The 19,633-nt window shown below is 44.1% G+C and overlaps 1 protein-coding gene across 1 annotated transcript; it reads right to left on the minus strand.

The window, feature by feature from the left end:
• Positions 1-13,901: 13,901 nt before the first annotated feature.
• Positions 13,902-19,079, minus strand: HINT1 (histidine triad nucleotide binding protein 1). Its single transcript, XM_066616009.1, has 3 exons — positions 18,887-19,079; positions 15,454-15,558; positions 13,902-14,228 (listed from the first exon to the last, which is right to left on the minus strand). Exons 1-3 carry the CDS (start codon positions 18,995-18,997, stop codon positions 14,064-14,066), a joined length of 381 nt encoding a protein of 126 aa, XP_066472106.1. The 5' UTR covers positions 18,998-19,079; the 3' UTR covers positions 13,902-14,063.
• Between the last annotated feature and the right edge of the window lie 554 nt (positions 19,080-19,633).

The following is a 19,633-nucleotide window of genomic DNA, read 5'->3' on the forward strand; positions in this document are numbered from 1 at the left end:
TTCAGAAGGTATACCGGGAAGATAAATGTGGGAATCGTGTTTCCTACAGTTTTCATTTTGGCAATCAGAGAAAGCAGGAGAGGGTTGCAACCCCTTTTACTGCAGGTCACTAAGCAGCTTATTTCTAAAAGTACTCCCTTCCCACAAAATTGCAAGTTTCTTTAAAAACTAAAGGGCATTCATTTTAGTGAAAGCTAAGAAAAACCTTCAAGTTTATATTGCCGGCTAGGGCACATCATCAGCCCTTTATTAAAGAAAGAACAGATCCAATGCACACTGTCCTGGGAGTAAGCCCAATGAACACAATGGTATTTCCAAGTTAGACATGCATAGGTTTGTACTGCCAGACCAAGGATTTGTAAATGACAGAGGGCTCAATTCTATCCAACTTTCCAGCACCATTGCAGCCACAGTGCAGCTCTGAAGTAAGGGAACAAATGTTCCCTTACCTTGAGGAGGAAGGATGCAGCACACACCCCATTGGCATGGCTGCACCAGCACTGGAAAATTGGATAGGATTGGGCCCTAAGGCTACAGTCCTATCCACACTTTCCTGGGAATAAACCCTATTGACTATCATTGGACTTGCTTCTGAGTAGACAGGTAAAGAATTGAGTTCTAAGGGCCCAATCCAGCTCGGATTTCCAGCTGCAAGGGCCCAATCCAGCTCGGTGCAGCTGCAATGCAGCCCAGAGATAAGGGAACAAATGTTTGCATACCTTGAGGAGGGCTTGGTGACTGCCCCTCCACCACAGGATACAGTGCACACTCCATTGGCACAGCTGCACCAGCACTGGAAAATTGGATAGGATTGGGCCCTAAGAGCCCAATCCTGAGCTCACATCACCAGCGGTGAGTGTTGCAAATGTGCCGTAAAGCACTTTTGCGGCCCTCAGAGTCAGTCCAGCTCCAGTACTGGGTCAGCACTGGTGGATCACCAGTGCTCTGTGGCTCAGCGGTTGAACGGACTGCTGGGCAGCAGAGAGGTGAATGGAGGCGTGGGGGGAGGCAGGGAGGTGACGTTCCAGGGCAGGGAGGAGGCATGCTGGGGGAAGGGAGTGGGGCAGGAGGGAGGCGGGACCAGTGGAGCTCTGCTCCACTATATCCTGAGCCTCCATGTTGGTTCTGCCACCTGACATGGAGGCTCTTGATTCTACGGCAACAAAAGTCCCCTTCTCCCGAGGTGGTGCCAGTGCTGCCCGGTTAGCACTCAGGCTGCCACAGCAGACCTGCACTGTGGGCAGTATAGGATTGGGCTGTAAAAGCCCAGTCTTATCCAACTTTCCAGCGTTGATGCAGCCATGCCAATGGGGCATGCACTGCATGTTGTGATGGGGAGGCAGTCACTGAGGCCTCTTCAAAGTAAGGGAATGTTTGTTCTCTTACCTTGGGGCTGCATTGCAGCTACATCAGTGCTGGAAAGTTGGATAGGATTGGGCTCTAATTTATTGATTAAATGTTGTGTGTCCCCCAGCTGAAACAGCACACCCAGTCTGGGATTGTACTGAAAGAGACAAAAAAAAAAAAAACAGGCCTCCAAAATATTCCATGCCTCCTGGAACAATTCTGATAACCCTTCTGATTTCTGCATTCTTCCTTATGATTATAGTACTACTTATTATTACAATTGAAATAAGCAACCAGCACAATACTTCTGGGGAGGACATGGAATATCCTTAGGCCAGCAAGCCCCCTGCCTCCCTTCAGTTCCATCCTGTCCAGTCCCCTAAAAATTGCAGTGGATATGCGCTGAAGCACACGTAATCTGTACTGGCTTGCACCCAGTAGTAGCAACATCAAATTGATTGTTGGTCGAAAAAGTAATTCTGGATGATCTAATCAAATAAATGCATCCAGATACAGTTTGTGCCAGCTCCCCCAAGGACATGGCAAGGTCCTCAAGAATGCTGCAATATTGCTTAGTGAGGATATTCGTCACTAGCTTAGAAAATTAAGGCAACCAAAAGCAATTCACACAATACATTATTTTGAAATGCAAGCAGTCCCTAGTTACTACCTGCTCACATGGGCAAGTAATGTGTTAACCATGTGATCACAAGTACTATGATCCAGCAATCCTTAGGGATGGGCAAATCCAGTGCAACTTGACATGAGTTGAACCACGCATCTCTGCCCCCTGCAATTCAACTTGAAAATGAGTCCTATTGGGGGCACTTTCTGAGTCACTCAGAACATTTTGGCAACTTGAAAACACTCAAGTCTCAAGTCTTTCCCCTTTAAAAAGCTAGCTGTGGCTCTGCAGAAAAAAACAGAGCTGCTGCCAGGGGTGTGTGTGTGTGTGTGGGAGTTCTCTTGAAACACTCCCCTGATGTCCCCATCCCATCTGTAAACAAAGCAGAAGGGGATGGGATGCACTGTGTGAGAGCAAGGACAGAAGCGGCAAGAGGGAGGAGAGTTACATGCAGCCGTAGGGAGGCTTTCCAGTATGACCCAATCCTTTGCAGCTCTACTCAGAAGTAGTTCCATTTGCACCAGTCATTCAATGAGGCTTCCTCCTCCCGACAGAGCCCACAGGAACAATGCAATTGGAAAGTGTGATTGCTATGAACCTCCTTATCTCAAGTTCCCCACCTCCTTTTTCCCCTTTCCTGGGCTTCTCCGGTCAATTATAAGGTAAGAACCTCCTCCTTCTACCTCATCCAAAGGAAAAAAATCAAACTACCCATCTGTCCAATGACCATCAGTTCCTTCAGAGATGGACAAAAGAGCCCGCCCAGCCTACCCCCTCCTGCTAGATGCAAAAGCAAAACATTAACCCTTCCCTGCCTCCTGGCTGGAACTTTCCTGCTGCTCACCCAGTCTGAATGATGGCCCCACAAGGTCTTCCACACTGTGAAAAAAGTAAGCAAGCATGCCAAGACACAGCCAGACTCCAGTCTGCATGCATGGGAACCGAGTGCCGAGTCAGTGGCCTCAGACTCAAGTCCATGCCAGTGTCATTGACACAGGTGACTTGAGTCTGCATGAGTCAGCAAAAAACACGTGTTTTTGCAACTCAGACTTGAGTTCCCATCCCTGGCAATCTTCATGTTTGCAGTCACAGTAGGACTTTTAAGTGCTGCAACCATAGGAATCATTGTTTGCTTATGTGAGAATGCAGCTAGAATTTGAAAACAAAAACAAAAGTTGAGTGAGTTGTCTCGAATTTGCATGCTGTGATTCTTGATGTAACATCAAAAGATATCTCAGCATTGCCAAGGACCTTGTGCTTGTGATACAGAACCCATGAGGACCATCTGGTTCACACATTACATTTGTCAATGTGAATGTGCAGTTTTGGATTGCTTTAAGCAAACTGGCCCTAAGATTACTCCTCCCAAACACTAGATGAGATACGTTGATGCCTGTCTGTCTTCACATGGTGGCACTGCAGCTTGATTCACCCATTGGCTTCATGCTGGTTGAAGTGTGTCCCTAACTAAATCTGCTCCTTGAAACACTCAGATATTCCAAATGTATTCAGTGTCTGACTCTAGGGCAACTTTGATTGAAAGCCCTGTGAAGACAAGAGTTCCATCTGTTCATATCTTTTGACTAAAAAAAATTAAATAAAGGACATGCATTTTATCACAATGCTGTGTAGACAACCACGTTCACTTCTGAAAACACTAAAGAACAATTCAAGCAAGGTATTTATGTATATTCATTGGTTCTGCCAGAGGAGGAATTTGAAAGGATAATGGCACTTTTCAGTAACCAATACAAGGTCTGTGAAGCAAAAGATTTGTCTGCCTTCATGCTGTCACAGTATAAGGAGTCATTAGGAACACAGGAGACAAGACAGAGAAGTTCAAGACAATAGAAGAGAAAGGGCCAGGCGTGACTTCTGCTTGGTGAGGAGCAAGATTAACTGATTGCCTTGAGCTGTGTCTTTAGGGAAGGGGTTACAACAGTTTATTCTTTGCAATCTTTCCTAAGCAGAAAGTGCCACTTCTAAAGGCCACTTCGTATATTATTTAACCCATTTCTTCCCAGCCCACAGGTGTACACATTTGATCTCTGTTGCGTACATGCAAAAATGGTTTTTAAAAATGTCCATCCTCACATTTCTGGTGGGGCAACCACATCTTTTCTGTATCAAGGATCAAGGATATGTTTATGTTTTGGGGGGGAAACCAGGAGTAACTTTTTAGGCCCTTAGAAGGCCTTTGGAGGGTCAGGGGAGGCCGTGCATGGCCTTCTCCAGCCCTCTGGAGGTCTCAGTACAGAGTCTTCGTGCAGGACTCTGTGGGAGAGCGGGGGCAATGGCACCCCCTCCCCTGTGTCACGTGCAGCATTTGTACCCCTCACGTACACGAGTACTCCACCTGCTTCTCCTCCTCCCACTCCATGGATTGGAAAAGTAAGGAGGAGATAGAACAGAAAGGGAAGCACGGAAAAAAATGGCAGACTCTTTCTTCCATACTTCCTTTTCCACTCTGTCCCCCTTTTCCAGTCTAGGGAGCTGGAGGAACAGAGGCAGACAACAAACAGATTCAGCAGCAAACCTGGGAAAGTCCTGGGCCAGCCTTGAACACAGCCTCAGCTTTGGAGAAGTGATAATTCTCAACATGAAGGCTTGCTCCTTCCATACCTTCAATTCTGGCCCTTTAACCCAAGGATGTCAAACAGAAGGTCCACAGACCAGATATGATCTGTGGAAGCTCTTTATCCACCCCACATGATAATTGGGCTCTTCCAGCACCACTAGCTGTTCTCAGTTGCTGAACTGCAGTTATACAGCGGCAAAAGTGGCATTGCTGAGATGGGAGTGCCTTATTATCATGTGGACCACCCTTTCAGCAAATAGGAATGAGAAAGGGTGACGCAGCTGAGGTGCTCGGACAGCTCAATGATAATGTGGACCACCCTTCCAGCAGCAACACTTCTACTGAGGCATCATTTTGCAGAGCACTTTTCAGCTGTTGAGCTGTGAAGTGACACCTTAGCAGAAGCAGCACTGCTGAAAGGGCAGCCTGTGTGATAATTGTGTTCCCCCATGATCCAGATTTGCATGTTTTTCTGTTTTTTGCAGCTGAGTTCTAAGTGAGAAAAAAATCACTTGTATCTAATCATCACCTGCTTAATGACATCATTTCCAGCCCTCAGCTTGCACTGTGAATACTACTTGGTCCAATGAAACGAGTTTGACACCTGCTTTAATCTGTCCAATAAAGTCATGCCACTACAGAGTCTGAGAGGCAAAGTAGATCAAAGTATATCTCATAATTACAAACAATAGTCTTGTGGTGCCCTCATGTGGTCAACCTTACAAAGGCATAGTAAAGTAATAAGTACCACATCCTAACAAATTAGGTCAAGACAATAGCAGAAAGCTTACCACCTTGTACAGAAATGCAATTCAGTGTAAATAGCCAAGACTATCATACTACTCTGTGCTAGAACAAGAGAATAGTAAGACAGTTTGTAGCCATTTTAAAAGGAAAAAAGGGTCTTCTTCTGATGGAACTTCACCGCCATTCCATTAATGTACTAAAATGCCTCTTTAGATACAGCAGCATAAGCCTCTCTCATGCCTTTTGTGTGAGACACAGAATCAGGTTGTCTGTGTAGTCATCTTCATTTTTTCTTCTTGAATGATCTGCCTTTTTTCCCCCCTCACTCATATTTATCCAGTCTTGAAAATGGCTTGCAGTCTTTCAAAAGATGAATTTTGTATGGTAAATATGAAATAGTTTCCAGCAACCATTTAATTCCCCAACCCCCATTTAACAGTGGCTTGAAGAGTGATATTATTATAAAAGATGAACCAGTCTTCAAAGGTGCTTGCTATTTGGAAAATAAGCTGTGCATTGCCCTTTTCACTAAGAGGCAAGCTAGAGAGGATATGAGAGTTCTGAGTTTGGAGTTATCAGTGAACTTTTCTTGAACAAAATGCAGCTAAGGGGAGGGGGAAAGTTGCTTCTCCCACTGCAGCTGACTGCCCTTCATGCTACAGATAATTAAAGTGCCTCACAATCTTCCTGCCCACTGTAATCCATTCACAAGTCTCCCTGCCACCATCACCCTTGTCACTTCCTCCCTGATGTGTTGGCATCATTCCTAGCATGTGGAGGATGTTGCATGAAACATACAATGCCCATAAAGCTATTTTCATTTGTCTGCCATGTTGCCATCACCATAAGCCCCTGGCTCATAGCTCAGTCCTCCACCATGCATTGGAGGACCTGCCTGTGCCCTCAGGACATCTGCCAACACCTTGCAGTCACCCTAGTGCCTTCTCTTTCTACCACAAATGAGTAGTAGAGACTGGCAAACCATGCTGTGCATTTTGGCTAGGCTGGGCCAGATGTCCAAAGGAACATATATAGCACACCTTTTTCCCCTGACATTTACTGTATTACCCCATCCACAGGGTTGTCATGATTCAAAATTCTAAATGCAGAAATTGCCTTTGCTAAAGCCATTCCAATTTTCCTTGGCAAGGCATGTTCTTTTATTCCACAATCATATTCCATAATTCTAGCATGATTTCAACAAATTTACCTGGAACATAAACTAGGTAAACAGATTTGCAGTTTCTTGACTCCACCCCCCCCCCCAGCCTTTTTTAAACATTAAAAAGAGTATTCTATTTGCAATCCTCTGCTAAGCAGGTGCTTTCTGTTACACATTTTTGGTAGGTCAACAATCTCACATTTAAGATCCTTCAGGTGTCTACCACCTGGACAGGGTAGCATTAAATGTTTAAACTTGTTAATTAGAACTTTTAACACCTCTTTAAAAAAAAATTCTGCTGCATCTTCCTTTGCTCATCTTTTCATACTTTTGTCATCTAACCTTCCTGACTGGCTTTTTGTTGGAGACTAAAGATATTTTTACCTTAATGTTTCTGATAATATGCTACTCCAAATTCTTTTTGATAACCTTTTACAATCCATTTTTCCTTTCGTCAGAATTTGTGTTTCTTTTTTGTTCTTGTTTCCATATATTAAATGAAAATTTCTTGCATGCATAATTTCCCTGGCCCTGGTAATTAACCATCTTAGTATCCTCTTGAATTGAACATAAGAACAGCCCCACTGGATCAGGCCATAGGCCCATCTAGTCCAGCCTCTTGTATCTCACAGCGGCCCACCAGATGCCCCAGGGAGCATACCTGATAACAAGAGACCTCATTCTGGAGCCCTCCCTTGCATCTGGCATTCTGACATAGCCCATCTCTAAAATCAGGAGGTTGTATATGCACATCATGGCTTGTAACCCATAATGGATTTTTCCTCCAGAAACTTGTCCAATCCCCTTTTAAAGGCGTCCAGGCCAGACGCCATCACCACATCCTGTGGCAAGGAGTTCCACAGAGCAACCACACGCTGAGTAAAGAAATATTTTCTTTTGTCTGTCTGAACTCTCCCAACACTCAATTTTAGCAGAGTGGCACCACAGTTTCCAAAAGATAAAGATGTTGCATTTGGATTTCTGTTGTCAGTGTTCTAAATAACTTCCAAGCACCCTGAACAGATCTGGCCTTCCTTAGTCACCCTTTCAACTAATCTCATTTCTGACATTTCATCTTTTCAAGTTAAATAGGATTAAATCACACTGGATTTTCTGGGCAACTTTCCATTTACATGTGTGTTGAATTTGATTGTTCTGTGATGACTATATTCCCAGAAGGAACATCTTGCCCCAGATCTGGGACAACAATTTAGGATTAAGTCTAGTGCCATACTTCTCTACTTGGGCTGCAATCCTGGGAGTAAGCACCACTGACTAAAAAGGGACTGACTTCTGAGTGGACATGCATAAGATTGAACTGTAAGTGTTCAATCTTTTTGGACGATGAAAGGAGGGGTGGTTCTCAGAATCCATCTGAAGTGCAGCGGTTTTGTAGATTTTTAAAAATATACTACTCATTGTCTAAAAGGAAATGTTGGCAAGTTTTTTTTGTGCGTGGGAGGGGGGGAAGTAAGCACAGACCAGTGCACATCTTCTACCACAGAAGTTTTCTTGAAGAGTTTTCACAAGAGTCATCAAGCAGTTTGAAACCAAAGTTATTAGTTGTACTAGAAAGGTATAAGCTTTGGATTCTGTTATTTTTGACAATTCATAATAGAAACATCTACAATAAGTTTAAGCATTGAGTACTCAGAACACAAGGCCAAATGATATCATTTCCTTTCAGACATACAATTCTGAAGTTGTAAGTTTCCTGATAGTCAGAATTCTTGTCTAACCCTAGGCCTGGGGTCGGCAACCTGCCATTCTGGAGCCGCAAGCGGCTCTTTCAGCCTTCTGCTGCGGCTCCGTGCGGGGCCAACCCGTGGGAGGGAGGGGCTCACCCCTCCCGCAATGCACCTGCCCCTCACCAGCCTGAGCGCACTAGCGCAGCTCCCACGCATCCTGCGGCTGTGCCCCATAGTAGAGGGCGCGAACGGGCTGGCGGAGCAGCTCCTGCCCAAAGAGCCCGCACCGCCCGTTCCCTCCTGCCAGAGCCACAGCGCAAAAGCAAGCAATTGAGTGCAGCTGCTCAGTCCTCCTGTGCGTGTCTCCTCAAAAGTAAGTCCCATTGTGCTTGCTCCCAGGAAAGGGTGCCCAGGATTACAGCCTTCAAGCTGCCCATTCAGCATTCCCCCGTCACTCACTCACACGCTCACTGCTCCATTTCCTTCACTTGGAAACTTGAAAGGGTTTTGGAGACCCCTGCACCAGATGGTATTCTGTATATGTTTGTATACTGTATGTGTAACATACTGTATATGTAGCATCAAAGCATATTTCATTGTTTGGAAGTAATCACTATTAGTATGCCTTTTATTTTATGTAGTTTTGAACTCTTAGCTTGTTTGTTCAGGAGCACCTTTGTGAACAGTGTTAAGTAGTATTAAGTGGTCTTGTTCAGAGGTAGTATTGTGTGGAAAGGCATTTACAGAAGTACAGAACTAAATGACAGTAAAGAATGACAGTATCCTTCACAAGCAGTTCACCTGTGCACAATCTAAAACAGTTGTTCTCCAACTGTGGGTCTGGACCTGATTATATATATTATAATATATATATAATATAAAGTGTATTATATATATATATATATATATATATATATATATATATATATATATATATATATATATATATATATATATATATATATATAGTGTATTATATAACTGTGACCTATAAGAGGGGAGCGCAAACTATATATGCAGTGTATATATACACCCCTGGGAGTGAGTCCCGTTGACTCTACTGGGGCTGACTTCTGAGTAGACAGGGAGAGGAGCCTCTCGCAGGCTGCACTCCTGTCCATGCATCCCTGAGATGAAGCCCCGTTGACTCTACTGGGGCTAACTTACCTTTCCCCCTGTTTTTGCACTGGTATGTATGGAGATCTGCCCCCCCAACTTCCATCTGTTGGTTCTGTGTGCAAGGGGTTTTGCAATGGTCTTGCTGTGATATCTATATAGAGATCTTCCCTCCCCCCCTCCCCGCACCTTCTCCCTGTTTTTGCACTGGTCTGTATAGAGATCTGCTCCCCCCCCCCCCCCCACTTGTATTGGAATCAAGGAAGATCTGGTGAGGAGGTAGATGTGGTGTCAGCAGTGGCCCCTTTAAGGGTAAGCCTGGGCATCCAGCAGAGTGTGCTGCACAGCTGCAGCCACTGGAAGGCAATAGGGCCCTCAGGGATATAAGAGCACCTGAGGCAGGAAGGGTTTGTGGGTTGTAGAAGGAGTGCAGGTTGGCTTTGGAATCTGACCTTGCTTATTGACTTTGTACTTTGACTTGGATACTCTGACTGATTTGACTGACTTTGGAATCTGACCTTGGACTGTGACTTGGCTTATTGACTTTGGACTCTGCCCTGGATACTCTGACTGACTTTGTGACTAAGGGACTGCTAGAGACATTGGAGTTTGAAGTGCGGCTGCTGTGCCCAAGACCTGCTGATGATCCAGTGTCTGCTGTAGTGGTGGGAGGCTGCTGGCAGGAGAGAGGATCTCTGCAGGTTGAACAGGGGAGCTACCCTGGAGGTGGGGTCCAGCAGGACTGCAGGGCAGAACCAGGGTCATTTGTTGGGGGAAAGGGGAGCTAATTTGCTTAAAGTGGGCATAATTCTCCAGGCAGAGAATGGCCTTGGAATCAGGCAAAACACCATAGAGCAGGGGTGCCCAAACCCCAGCCCGGGGGCCACTTGTGGCCCTCAAAGCCTCTCTATGTGGCCCTCAGGGAGCCCCTAGCCTCCAATGAGCCTCTGGCCCTCCAGAGATTTGTTGGAGCCCACACTGGCCCGATGCAACTGCTCTCAGCGTGAGGGCAACTGTTTGGCCTCTCGAGTGAGCTGTGGGATGAGGGCTCCCTCCATTGCTTGTTGTTTCATGTCTGTGATGCAGTAGCAGCAGGAAAGGAAAGGCCAGCCTTGCTTTGTGCAAGGCCTTTTATAGGCCTTGAACTACTGCAAGACCTTCATTCATTCATATAAGTTCATCTTTAATATATTCATTTATGTAAATTTATTCAAATTTGAAATGTAAATTAATTCGGCCCCCAACACGGTGTCAGAGAGATGATGTGGCCCTCCTGCCAAAAACTTTGGACACCCCTGCCATAGAAGACCAGGTGTCTGAAAACACAGGACAAGAATGTATGATAAAACTAACTAAAAGCTACAAGAGGGGGCTACTTTATAAAAATGGGACCTATAAGAGCATAAAGGTAAAAAAAAAAGCTATATATGCAGTGTTATCTTCATTTTATGTGTCAAAAGGGTTTTGTGGCTCCCGAAGTTTTTTTTCCTCTGGAAAATGGGTCCAAATGGCTCTTTGAGTGTTTAAGGTTGCCGACCCCTGCCCTAGGCAGACAATCAGACATTTGTATTTGACAAATACAGATAAATACACACAGTACTGTATGTTATAGAAGGTTGCATAAAATAGACGTATTTGTTCTATAATGTACAATATAGAGTGAAAAGATGGCAAATACATTAGAACAAGATGCATTTTATTAATAGTGTTGTAGCTCCCCCTTCTGCTCAAAAGCCTAGAGTGCTTGTGCTGCTCTTCTGAAATCATTAAAGACATGCTAGACTGAATAAAAGAAGTTTGTATTGGAAATAGAGTTCAAATTCAAAAGAATAGTTTCAGAAAAGAAGAACTGGTCTGTTTCAAGGATAGAGTACTCCATTACAGTGGAGAAAAAGGAAATGAAAATCAAGCAGGAAGATTTCAATAGCTGGCTATTTCAAAAGATGTACTGTATTTTGTTTCGATTTTCTTCATTCTCTTTCTTAGAATCCTGCGACTTCTACCTCAGAACTGTGAGACTATACACAGCAATTACTGTCTTCAAGATGAGGTTTCCTAGAAAGCCTGCTCTGCATTCCTGTGTGTCAAAAGCAGGTACTCTGGCTCTTTGCTCACTCCCAGGCTTTCTCTGACAGCCCTGCAGCAGGTCCAGTGAAGGCCCAATGCAGCAGCAGACTATCCTACAGAGGACTTAGGGCCCAATCCTATCCAATTTTCCAGTGCCAGTGCAGCTGTACCAATGGGGTGTGCACTGCATCCAGTGGTGAAGAGGCAGTCACAGAGGCCTCCTCAAAAGGAAGGGAATATTTGGTCCCTTACCTTGGCGCTGCATTGCGGCTGCACCAGTGCTGGAAAGTTGGATAGGATTGGGCCCTTAGGCTCCCAATAGCAGAGGCACTGCAGAAACCACTTATTCCTTTTTACCGAGGGCCTAATCAGTTCTTCTTCTTTCACTTTAGAGTTCTAGAATTTGCTAAGAGTTCAGCAGAAGTTTAGTATCCCTTTTAGAAAATTGGTACAAGCACAGATGCTAAAAAACTACACTTTGAATGGTAAAGTTCCTAGTTTGAATCTTGCCTCTTCTATGAACTCACACTGTAGCCTTTGGCGCATGACAGTTGCTTAGGCTTCCACTTGCTCCCCATTTGCAACATGGAAATAATTCTTTGTTAAGTTATATTTGACAAGCCACCGAGAGAATCTCTCTGTCTCAGTTGCCCAGCTGCAGTACGAGTGTAGTTCTTGTTTACCTTTGTCATGAATATGTACATGTTAGGCCTTGGTTAGCATGTGGAGCCTGAACCAAACTAAGTCAGTAACAAAGAAGTAGCTAGCAGTTCCTAGCTGCAAGAATGTGAGTAAACAAACAAAAAGATTGTTGTCTCTCCTTTGCTGGCCAGAAAGGACAGACATCAAGAATTACAGCCCATTGCAATGTAGCACCTTTGCTGACAGAAAGGCACCTTATCAAGCTGATGAAGAATAGCTGTGGATCTCCAGTTGGGAGGGGTAAGAACTAGGAGGGCTAGCAACCAAGCTAACTTTAAGAAGGTTCTGTCCTCAAAAGTTTCTGATTGGACAGTCTAGTATGAAGTCACCTCAGTACTATTAGCATGAGAAGTATAATAATGAGTGCCCAAGGGGTATGTCCGGTTCCTTCTGGGACAGAGGTTTTGGGTGCAACATCCTGCATGCTGTGAGCTCCATTGTCCAACATGGGCATCTGGCCTCACAGGTAGCCTGGAGCTAAAGGATCTACAAGAAGCTGATCCAGGTGAGAGATAGAGATAGCCAGCTAGCTTTATTATTTTATTGCTGATATGTTTCTATATATATAGATATAGGAACTATATAAGTAGTTTCATTGTCTGTTGGGGACAAAGGTTCAGAATCCTGCCTAGCCATTCAGCAAGCTACCAAGTGCTCATTGAGGTCTAGTAACTTGAGGACTGAAGCTTTAATTAGAGAAAGAGCTCAGTACCTGCAAGAGATAGAATTGCGCCTAGAGGCTCTCAGCATCCCTGGACTGAGGCACTGGCACATACAGGGTGGTGGCAGTACTACTGAACAGAGGGGCCTTGAGGGCTTTAGGGTTTGAGAACTAAGAACTCTGAGCACCCCAAACCCCCCTAAGTTTGTGAAAACCTTGCAGCACTGTTGTAAAGGGTTACATCAAAATAATGCATGCAACATCTTTTGTACACTAGAAAGCACTATGTAAATATTTAGTGTGATTAAAGGGCTGTTATAAGAATTACAGCAAGACAATGTTCATGAAATACTTTGAACCCTCAAAAGCACATACAAGTGCTAGTTATATTACTTTTAGAATTAATACTGTTGTATATAGGGGTCACCAATTTTGAGGAGAGTTTTGCAAGTTAAGTGGCAGCATGGCAAAGTAAACAATGGGGTAGAGTAAATAAATGTTTGTTATCCTCTCCAATTACACACCTCTTTGATTACAAAATTTCTAATTGCCAACACACTCACTGATCCCACGTTCTCATATGGCTGTCTAGTGGAGGATGCTGCAAGGCTTCACTCCCATGTTTTCTCAGATTCCACTGACATCTTTTTATGTAACCACCCCACACCGTGCCATACAGGGCTGCAAGCAAGCATTCCGCAACCTCTTCATGAGAGGTGGGCAACTGGAAAACATTTCTAGTGCCAGGAAACAATGCTACCAGATAAGTGGATGGTTCGAATACACCGCTACAACCAACCATGAAACCCAACAGCTTCAGAACAGCCTATATAGCTTCTGTTTTTAGTCCAGTACCCAAATCACTTTTCTTTCATTACATAAAGCTATCAGCTTTGTTCAGGTCACTGTTTCTAAATATCCATTGTATGATGAATCCACAAACCATTTCATAAGCCTGCTGCCAAGGAGAATCTTATTGCATATTAAGGATGATACATAAATAAAAAAGAACAGAAAATCCTAAAGTTTGAGGGTTAAGTAGTACCACATATGGATCAGGGCTATGAGCTAAAAATGCAGGATGCAGCAACTTGTCTGAAGGCAAGCAGGTCCGGGGCTGGACAATGCCAGACCACAGAGAGCCCCACGTACATTACAAATATTACATTTAAGGAACCATCAAGTTAGTGAAAAAGAGACCACAAACGTTGATCCAACATGCTTGTAACTTTATTGAACAAGGTTTGCTTAACCTTTCTGGTGGAGTACAAAAAAAAGTTTAAGCGGCTGAACTGATCGGTAGTGGTTGGATTTTCATTCAGTGGTTGATGATACTGGCTTGAGGGCAATACTTTTCCCCCACCTAGTTCTTAACCTGGAGGCCAGCCCAGCTGACGGCCACCAAGAACATGAAGGTGCACGTGGTAGACAGACTGACCTCCATGAGGCCCTTCATTCACCACCATTCGGTAACCCCTGCTCAAGCCCAACTCAGCTGCACATTTCTTGCCCACAATCATTAAGTGTCCAAGAAGCTGAAAAAGAAAGGAAAAGCAAGAAATCATCCTCAACCATTGAACATTTAAGTTGAGTGGGATAGCAAAAAAAAATAAAAATAAGCCTTATTTGGAAAGTACATACACATCTGTAGCATAATTTTAGTCAACAGGAGTTTTAGATTCTCAGTTCTCTTCATAGCAGATCTCCATATTCATCAGAAATGGGGAATACGGCAGAATGAGCTAATGATTTACAGGGCAAATTCCCCCTTCAAATAATGCCCAAAGCAGAATGTACAGTTTGACCCATGAGCCTCAGATCTTCCCCACAAATTGATCAATAAGACTCACAATGTTTTTTCTGTTTCTAAACTCCCAGCTTAAAGAAATGACTAAACCATCCCACAGACTCTTTTACTTCCCAAAATAAAGAAGCCATCCACGCTAAAATGTCTGAAAAACAAACAAGGTATCTTTTTACATTTTAGTGCCTAATTTTTCCAGAGATGCTCGGTTAATTCTCATAAGTCTCAGCACAAACATACACATGCTCAACAGTTCCTGTACCCTTCTCACGTTTATGCATTTAAGCCATTAGAGCAGGGGTCTCTAAAACTTTTGGCTGAAGGGCTGCATCAACTATCTGGCACAGTGTCAAGGGCCAGAAACAGAAAATTAAATATAAAATTTAATACATTAGAGATGGAATTTAGATGAATGAATTAATAAATGAATGAATCAGCTCAAATTTCTCCAAGCACCAAAACAGCCCAAGAAATAAATTACACACTTAAATGGACCCCCATTCCCCCACCCCCATAAGCACATCTCTTGTTTGGTGAACTGGGCAAGAGGTTCTCAGGGGATCAGAGGCTGGCCACGGGCTGGATAGAGGCTGGCCGTGGGCCACATCTGGCCCCCGGGCCAGGGTTTGGAGACCCCGTATTAGAGCATTGGAACATACGTATTTCAGTAGATACTGTTACATCAATTTTTTTTAAACAAAATGCCATAATATTTCATATAAGCTTTTGGTACAAAGAACCATTTCTGTTATTTCAAAAATTTTCCCTTCCCCTATTCTAATCTTCTTGCTGAAATATGGGCTCTAGCAGTTCCAACTTTTCATGTTATTGGTAAGGAAACTTTAATATCACTTCTCTATTTCTTACATTAATACCAAACAAGTATAATAAAACATGTTGCACCCCAAATCATTTGCGTGTTTGTTTCTGAGTTAAACACTGTACATTTTACTTACAGCTTCATCAGAATCCTCTGCTTTAGATATCTGAGAGATAGGCTTCTTAGGAACCACCAGGAAGTGTGTTGGCGCTTGTGGAGAAACATCATGGAACGCAATGCACTGAAATGGGACAAGAAAGTCACTGTTTAGTAGCTTTTTGTATAACCAAAGATGAGAAGGTTTTCAACCACTCTTGATTTTATTGAAATATAATTTGTACTAGAAAGTTCTACATATGTGGTTCTTTGTGTGTTGGTTCCCTGAATGGTTCTTTCAGCTCACTATGTGGCAATGCAGTTTCTTCATGATGTAGTAGAATTTCTTTTACGACAATTTGATTAAGAACATTTTTTTCCACTGGAATATGGGCTTACAAACTAGCGAAACAATCCTGTGCATTACTACTCAGAAGTAAGTTCTACCAAATTCAATGGGACTTATTTCCATGAAAGTGTTATAGAATTGCAGTATAAAGAAAAATAGATTTTAAAAAATGTTATAGAAAGAATGGTAGTTTTTTGTTTCTAATGTGCAATACCCAAAAAGTAAGATCATTAGCTTGTCTTCTACAAGGCAAACAGCAGTCAAGGGGAAGAACAGTAGCTTAATGGCAGGGCCTCTGCTGTGAACTGTGAACTCCAGCTAGAGGATCAGAAGTAGAAGAGCCAGTAAACCTTTTGTTTGCCTAGTAATACCAGAATAAAACTAAAAATACAGTTGCAAAATCTAACCAAACCTTAACAATTTTCAGATGCTTTTCTAAATAAAAACCCAGAATCCAAAGCGAGCTCAAAAAAATGTATGCGCTGAAAATGAATCAAACTCACAGACCAGAATGCCAAATTGCACTGCCTGTTCCACATTATACTGACACAGATGAACAATTAGGCAATTCACTCTGAAATTTATTTCTATCTGGTGAAAAGAAACCTTTCACTACATGTAGCTGTAAAAACTCAAAAGACCCACAAGGAAGCTTCACATTTTAATTATTATTAATAATAATAATAACTCAGTATTTATATACCACCTTTCTGGCCATCGGATTACTCCTCTGACTTTATTCAAGGCGGTTTACATAGGCAGGCATTTCTAAATCCCTCAAGGGGATTTTTACAATCACAGAGGTTCTCTCTTTCAAGAACCAACAACACTTCAGAATGGATCTTCCTGGTTTGGTCTCACTTCTGGCTTCCAGTTCTCCCACGCAGGCTGACAAGCAGCTTCATCTCTCACACGGAGGGCAACCAAAATGCTTCTTGCTCACACCAAGAGCAGGTGGAATCACTCAGCTGGGCTTGTCAGCTGCTTCAAGGTCTCGCCATTCTCAGCCATTCAGGGAGCTGCCAGTGTCCTCAAAACGGCGACTTTCTGATGTTATCTTCGGGCTAACGGAGGCTCTACCCTCTGGACCAGACCTCCTGCCTGCCTCCTGACCAGATTAGAACAGACTTGGCAAAATAGTTATGACAGAGCCACTTGATCTCCAGAAATACTATAGGCTACGCTGAGATCCAGTGTCTAGTTTTTCATTCTAGGTTATTTATTGCTATTACAGCTGGCAGAAAGTAAAGCAAAGATACCCTTCTGACTACTGTACAATCAACATAAGAAAAGCCCCATTGGATCAGGCCATAGGCCCATCTAGTCCAGCTTCCTGTATCTCACAGTGACCCAACAAATGCCTCAGGAAGCAAACAAAACAAGAGATCTGCATCCTGGTGCCCTCTTTTGCATCAGGCATTCTGAGGTAACCCACTTCTAAAATCAGAAGGACGCACATGCACACCATGGCCTGTAACCCGTGATTAAGTTTTCCTCCAGAAATCTGTCCAATCCCATTTTAAAGGAATCTAGGCCAGAAACCATTACCACATCCTGTGGCAAGGAGTTCCACAGACCAACCACACGCCGAGTAAAGAAATATTTTCTTTTGTCTGTGCTAACTCTCCCAACACTCAATTTTAGTGGATGTTCCCTGGTTCTGGTGTTGTGTGAGAGGGAAAAAGAGCATCTCTCTATCCACTCTATCCATCCCCTGCATAATTTTGTGGAAGCTCAAAATGGAAGGATTTAAAAAGCTGCACTTTCCAAAATTTCCTCTTCTGTACAATGGTCTAAAACTGGGGTCTCCAAACCATGGCCCAGGGGCCAGATGCGGTCCGCGGCAAGCCTCTATCCAGCCCGTGGCCAGCCTCTTGTTCCCTGAAAACCTCTGGCCCACTTGGCCAAACATAACTGGAACTATGCTCTGGTTGCATCTGGAGGGTGTTCAAGGACCAGAGATGTTGAATGAATGATCCCATTCACTCATTTATTCACTCATCTAAGTTCCATCTCTAATTTACTTAAATAAATTTTATATTTAAAAAAAATTTTCTGGCCCTCAACACTGCCAGATATTTGATGTGGCCCTTCTGGGCAAAACGTTTGGAGACCGCTGATCTAAAGTATAGGCACTCTGTCCCCTTTGTATCTGGCCACCCTATCTTTAATTCCCCACCTTTTTTAAAAAAAAGTTGTCTATGCTGGTAGACATTACTTGTGTATATTTCCCCTTCCCTCCAAAATAAGAAAAGAAAGCATAGCCTGCAGGGCCCCTTGTGGTGAGGTGAATCTCTGCCCAGCCCACAGCTGCACACATTTGATCCCTGTTGTGTATACGCAACAGCAAGGTTGGGCAGAAATGGTTTAAAGAAATTTGGGGGGGGGGGGAATACAGGTGTGCACCACTTAACGATGGGAATACGTTCTCCTATCCCTGTTATGCGATTATGGGCACAATCCTAACCCCTTATGTCAGCATTTTCCAGCACTGACATTAGGGCAATGCAGCTCCGAGGTAAGGGAACAAACATTCCCTTACTTTGAAGAGGCCTCCATGAGTGACACCCAACTGCAGGATGCAGTACATGTCCCAATGGCACCGCTATGCCAGTACACAGCACTGACATAAGAGGTTAGGATTGCACCCTATGTCATTAAGTGAACCTTCAGTCCAATCTATGGTATCAACAGACACTCCCTGCCAGTCACAAGCTGGCTGCACAGGCTACTGGAGAGAGATTGCCTCTCTTTGTATTAAAAGCCTCTCTGTTGTGTAAACAGACACTCTGCTGCAGGTTATGGGAGTCCTGACTGCCTCATTAAGAGCCTCTTTGTTGTGCTTTGACCGGTCGGTCATTAAGCGGTGCATGCCTGTAAGTGTATCCGTTTTTTAGCCAGGATGCCTAAACAAAACCTCCAAGTCCAAGGGCAGTCTATCTCCAAGTGCAAGAAGGTACAGAGCAAGCAACCTGGGAGTGCTGTTGCCTACTTGGGCTTCCCAGCTCTGCTGAGGCCAGAAAGGTGGACTGCATGGACCTTGAGCACAGCCCAGCAGGACCCAGTTCAAAGTCCATATAAGGTGCAGTCACTGCCCTCCTGCACAGCCCCCTCTGCCACCTACCTGCTCATCCTCAAAGATGATCTTGGCCGGGATCTCCTTGCGGATGATCTTCCCAAATATGGTATCTCCACCTGGCTGGGCCACCTGGGCTTTGCTGATCTCGTCGGCCATCACCGCAGAGCCTGGATGGCCTTGCACAGCCACCCCCTGCCTCTCCAGCCCTCCACCAATGCCAGCCTGCTGGGGAAGGAAGCCAGCAGCAGTCTGCTGAGTGCAGCTCGCCAGCGCCCGCCCTATTGGCTCTCTCTCCTGTCCATCATTCTTTCCCCGCCTTCTCCAACCAGAGCAAATCAAGCAGAGCGAGCTGGCGTGGCACCACCACAGCCCTGTGCAGGTCTACTCAGAAGTAAGCCCCATGCTGTTCAGTTGGGCTTACTCCCAGGAAAGTTTGCACAGCATTGCAGCCTTAGAAACTTGGGGGACATGCTGTGTAAGGAGTAGTAAAGAAATCAAGCAAACCATGAATTGCTATAGTGCTTTTATTATTATTATTAATCTCTCAAAGGGCCCAATCCTATTAAATTTTCCAGGACTGGTGCAGCCACAGTGCAGTTCCAAGATAAGGGAACAAATGTTCCCATATCTTAAGGAGGCCCCTGTGACTGCTGCCCCGCTACAAGATGCAGTGCATGCCTCATTGGTGCAGCTGCACTGGCACTAGAAAATTGGATAGGATGGGACCCAAAAATGTGTTTAATGCAAACAAACTATCCACACTTTCCTGGGAGTAAGTCCCATTGACTGCAA

Source organism: Tiliqua scincoides, chromosome 2, assembly GCF_035046505.1.
Source record: "Tiliqua scincoides isolate rTilSci1 chromosome 2, rTilSci1.hap2, whole genome shotgun sequence".
In the NCBI taxonomy this organism is placed as follows: domain Eukaryota; kingdom Metazoa; phylum Chordata; class Lepidosauria; order Squamata; family Scincidae; genus Tiliqua; species Tiliqua scincoides.